This window comes from Miscanthus floridulus, chromosome 16 (assembly GCF_019320115.1).
Source record: "Miscanthus floridulus cultivar M001 chromosome 16, ASM1932011v1, whole genome shotgun sequence".
Taxonomy (NCBI): domain Eukaryota; kingdom Viridiplantae; phylum Streptophyta; class Magnoliopsida; order Poales; family Poaceae; genus Miscanthus; species Miscanthus floridulus.
Window position 1 is genome coordinate 69,800,813 of NC_089595.1, and position 5,419 is coordinate 69,806,231.

The 5,419-nt window shown below is 50.5% G+C and overlaps 1 protein-coding gene across 1 annotated transcript; it reads left to right on the forward strand.

The window, feature by feature from the left end:
* Nucleotides 1-3,172: 3,172 nt before the first annotated feature.
* Nucleotides 3,173-4,004, forward strand: LOC136510802 (uncharacterized). The gene is made up of 3 exons (XM_066505137.1): nt 3,173-3,247; nt 3,321-3,624; nt 3,871-4,004. Exons 1-3 carry the CDS (start codon nt 3,173-3,175, stop codon nt 4,002-4,004), a joined length of 513 nt encoding a protein of 170 aa, XP_066361234.1.
* The last annotated feature ends 1,415 nt before the right edge of the window (nt 4,005-5,419 follow it).

A 5,419-nucleotide genomic window follows, 5' to 3' on the forward strand; every position in this document is an offset into this window, starting at 1 on the left:
AAAACAAGTATTGAATTGCTCAAAGTAAATGCTCAAAGTAAATACTCAAAGTAAATAGAGAGAGAGGAAAGCGGCGATGTTTTGCCGAGGTATCGGAGAGTCGCCACTCCCTACTAGTCCTCATTGGAGCACCTGCGCAAGGGTGTAGCTCCCCCTTGATCCACGCAAAGATCAAATGCTCTCTACGGGTTGATTCTTCGACACTCCGTCGTGGTGAATCACCCATAACCACTCACAACTTGAGTTGGGTCACCCACAAGCTCCGCCGGGTGATCACCAAGCTCCCAATCACCACTAAGCCATCTAGGTGATGGCGATCACCAAGAGTAACAAGCACGAACTCTCACTTGACCACATGAAGCCTAATGAGAACGGTGGATGCACACTTTGCTACTCTTGATTCACTAATGAGGCTACTCTCTTGGATTCTTAAATCTTAATCACCTCACTAGGACCTTGCTCTTCTTGGCACTCACAAACGTGTTTCTCAGTTGTTGGAATGAGCAAAAGTAACTCCACACACGAGTGGAGCTTCTATTTATAACATGGGCTGAAAAACGAACCGTTATGTGCCTCTGTGGGGTGACCGGTCGCTCCAGTCATGTTGATCGGATGCTCCGGTCAGTTCAACCTGCACACCAGTGTTTTAGTGTTGACCGAACACTGGCAGGGTCCGATCATCACTGACCAGATGCGTCCAATCGCATTTAACCCTCACTGGAACCTTACTGTACTTGACCGGACGCTGAACCCCTAGGGTCTGGTCACCTAGGGTCCGGTCAGTACTGACCAGACGCATCTGGTCGTAGATTTACTCTTCTAGAACCTTACTAGAGTCGGCCGGTCGCTGGCCCTCAGCATCCGGTCACTCGACCACTCAGCGTCCGGTCGCGCCAGACGCAATCTCCTTGATCAAATGAACTGACCGGACCCTGTAGCCAGCGTCCGGTCCGACCGGAGCCAGCGTCTGGTCAGCATTTGACCCTCCATTCACTTCCAACACTCGATCATATGTGAATGAAGTTCACTCCAAAGGGTCTTAGGCATATGTAGGAGCTACCTAGCGCTAGTTTTGACAAGTGTGCACCATACCTAACTCACTAGACTCATCTAGGTCAAGCTACCCGTCCATACCCCCCTTAATAGTACGGCCAAAGGAAAAACAAAGTCCTAAACTACTCTAAGTGTCTCTCCAACTCCAATCGACACTTAGAACTAGTCATCCTTAACCTTGTCATCCATCCTTTGAAAACAAAAATGATTTCCATCGTAGGGGCATGACCACCTTGATTGCCCAATTGATCTCCATTACTATGACCTAACTTAATTACCTCTGCAAAACACACATTAGTCATAGTAATCTTGTATTGTCATTAATCACCAAAACCCAATTAGGGGCCTAGATGCTTTCAATCCACTTCTGCGAGGTCTATCTTGGCATTCTTCCCCTATTTCAATCTCTTTCGACACCTTTTCTGGCTAAAGAAAAAAGGAGGGGGCGGTTCCAAAGTGGTCGGCGGTGTGTATCTGTAGCTCTGCGACGGGATGGCAGGTGAATACATTACTGTGCAGTTGAATACCTCACTAAAGGGGTGGAATGCCAGATGGTTCTACATGAAGCAGAGTCATCCTACCATCCGATGCGATGTTGACCATATTTTGGATAACTAGAGGAGCTGGTCGGAAAAACCAACCAATGCTGATATAGAGCAGGTGAAGGAGCTCCTCGAGCTAATAAGATGCATGAAGATGAACAGAGTGGTGGTGTCAGTGAGCTTCATAGTGCGTCGTGTCTAGCCCTGCAAGAAGAGGGCTCATCCAGGCTTTGACTTCAAGGGAGATACTGACGGCACTAGGGAGAGGACAGAGAGACTGCCTAAGGAGGCTGTGCTATGATGGGCCGCTAAACTATTCGCTCCAAACATGCCATTCAGCATGCTAGGGCAGCCAAAAGCCTTCAAGTGCACAAACCCACCTCCTTAAGTAAAAATCTCGACTGTTGTTCCTGGTGCTTTTTATCCCGTGTCGGTGCCGAGCAGTGGATTGATTCGCTTATGGAAAGATCCAATTGTAGGAACGGGCGGCGTACTTCTCGGGCATGCCGAGGAGCAATTGGCCAAAAGCAGTAGACGCCAGGCCAACCACTCAGCTGGAGGAAAGTTCTGTCAGTGCCTCATCCGAATCCGGAGCCGGAGGTGCTGGTTAGAAGGAGAGTCCCCCTCGGTATTAGAGAAGGTTCGAGGGAAAAGGGCAGCGAATGATGAGCCGGCCTGAAAGAAGAGAAGAACGATGGATGTAGCTCCCCACAAGCCGGTTGGCATCTCACTTGGTGGTGATCGGACCACTCGGATGCAGAGCGCGGCGATATCCAAGTGGTTGGACGATGATGAGGCTCTAGTAGCTCCCCTTCTGAGCACTAAAGCATCGTCGCGCAACACGTGTGCGGAGGTGCAACTGGAGGGAGGGGAAGGAGTCCCCGAGCAGCAGGCGGAGAAGACACCGATAGTGGAGGCCGCAAGACCTCCAGCCTAGGCCACGCGGGTTGACCCTAGAGTAGTGCCTGGGTGCTCAGAGAGGCAACATCGGTTCAAAACCGTGTACCGAAAAGCTGATGTGTAAGTATCTTTGCCTTGGGATCGATAGCTGTCCAATGTTTATAGTTGCGGTGACCGATGAGCTAATCTAATGTAGAACAGGGCGCATGGAGGATCTGAATCCTTCAGGCCAGACTGGTGAGTAGCCGGAGGCTGTTCCCCGTGCGAAGACATTGCGGGCAGACTCCGTCCTAGAGTCCCTGGGTGCTCGTCGGTCTACGGAGGAGTTGACCACCATTGTTGATGGAGTTGGAAGCGGAGAGCGGTTGGCGAGAACGGCGGATGACTCAATGGAGATATCGGGAGCAATGGCGAGAGCCGTCGAATCTTCAGAGGCGAGAGCGAGAGCTACCGATGTCGTGCCAGAGTTTGGGGCGCAGAGGCCGGCGGCATCGGAGGAGCAAGCGGCGTGCCCTAAGATGCCGCAAGGCGTGGTCGGTCACTGTATGCGGCCACCGAGCCCCTGGGTAGTGCCACCGGCTGTGGAGGAAGAGGATGAGGTCGAGGAGATTGAGTGTGAAGAATCATGACCTCAAGCCATCCGCATCCTCCGCAAGCAAGGTGATGAAGTTGTGGTCATGGAAGAGGAGGACACCACCAGGGAGGTGAAGAGGTTACAGTCCACCCTTTCCCCAGCTATGAAGCAAATTGAGGTTAGTATTGCATCAGCAGTGTCGTCTTTGGCGTTGGAGAATATGGTCTTTTTATAATCTTGGTGCTTTGCAGGGCATAGCACGAACTAATGTACAAAGACAACAGTTGATCGAGAGGATGGAGCCTCTCACCGAGGAGAACGAGAAGCTAAAGGAGGCGGTGAAACTGATGGAGAAAAACGTCCAGAGGGCCCAGCGTGAAAGGGACCTTGCTAAATCAAATGCGAAGGACGTGGAGTACCAAAAGGGCATCGTGTCCGGGCAGTGGAAGACCATCTCCGAGCAGCTGGAGCGCACCTCCGAGCAGCTGAACAGCATCTTCGAGCAGCTAGGGCACACCTCTGAGCAGCTGAAAGGCATCTCCGAGCAGAAGAAAGGTACTACGGATCGGTGAATTTGCTCTGCATTGCCGAACAGTCTTTATGTTGCTGTCGACCATTATGTTTGTAGAGCAAGATGCAGAGCTCGGCCGGTTGCGAGAAGTCGTTGGTCAACTCCAAGAGGAGAAGAAGGCATCTGGGTGAGCGGAGAAACTGGCCAAGGATCTAGATGGTGAGTAATTCATAGTTGGAGTTGTTGCTGAAACGATTTCTTTGTTTGACGGATCCATTTGGTGTCTGCAGAATACCATCGAAGGACCAAGGCGCAGTTCGAAGTGCTGGAGCTAGAGGCAAGAACCCAGAGAGGAAAACTTGACGCCATGGTGGCCAGAGTCAGGCCGGTGCTCGACTGTATTGACTTGGAGGTAGCTCCTTAGCCCGACGATAGGCCGCCCTGTCCAGACGCCATCAATGACAAGTGCAAGGCAGCGTGGGAGAACTTCAAAGGCTTCAACCGAGACACCGCTGTCTCCGTCATGATGCATGCCCTAGCGGTGGTCCGGTCTCATTACCCTGCCATCAATCTTCAAGCGATAGGGGTCGGATTCGCCAGAGGAATGGGTGCGACGAAGCAGGAGCAGCTAAAGGATGAGGTGGAGGACGTGGCGAAGAAGCTGGCCAGCGATGTCGATCTATTGGGCGAGGTAGACGGTGAGGGCCAAGTGCAATAACCCAAATGGAGAGGAACCTATATGGAACAACTAGAGAGGAGAGTTAAATGTGCGAGGGCATAAACAAACATTTATGTATTTGTATAAATGTTGTAAGTAGATGTTGTATGCATGTTTATGCGGCTTGCTAGCACTTTCGGTAAAAAATAGATGTATTGTTAACCCTAACACATTTATACATGGTATAAGTAGTGTCTAAGCAGTTAGTTCGTTACTGAGCTCTTGGCCTTAGCTAGCCCGTATTTCATAACGTCGAGCACTGGAGTCTGTGCACATGTAGGAGGAACAGACGTGACCGAGGAACCACAACCGACCACCCATAACACAGAGCACTGGAGCCCGTAGCACATGTAGGGAGAGATCAGAGGCAGGGTTTTCTATAAAGAACAAAGAGTGGAACGTGTGCTGCTCGATGGTTGGTTAAATATCTTAGAGATATTTTAGTAGGGAGAAACGGGGCAGAGCGTTTATGGAGATCATGTATAATTGTCAGAGTTTGTTAAGGAGTAGCTTGGAAGCCAATGTCTGCGGGAAGTACAGCCTCTGAGCCATAGACCAAAAAATATGGAGAGACACCGGTGTTGCAACTAGCTTGAGTGCGCAGTCCCTAGACCACAGTTGGGAGCTCTTTGAGCCATCTGTCTGGATGCTTTTCCTCTTTCTAGTATAGTCTCTTTTTGAGGGCATCGAGGATCATGCCGTTTGCCCATTTGACCTAGTCGTTGGCTCTAGGATGGGCAACAGAGACGTATTTGACGAAGATGCATCAGTCTTCGTAGAAGTCCCAAAAATGGTGACCAGTGAATGTAGTTCCGAGGTTGGTGATAATGCTATTCGGGAGACCGAATCTATGGATTATATCTTCGAAGAGCTCAACTGCCTTCTTTGCAGTAGCCAAAACCAGCGGCTTGTATTCGATCCACTTGGAGAACTTGTCAATGGCGACGTATACGTACTGAAAACCGCCTGGCGCGGGCTTGAAAGGCCCAATCATGTCCAGTCCCCAGCATGCAAAAGGCCAAGAAGCTAGGATAGTTTGCAATTCCTGTGCAAGCACGTGTATTTGCTTGGCGAAAAACTGACATCCTTCACAACATTGGACGAGGTCTTCTACGTCAAAG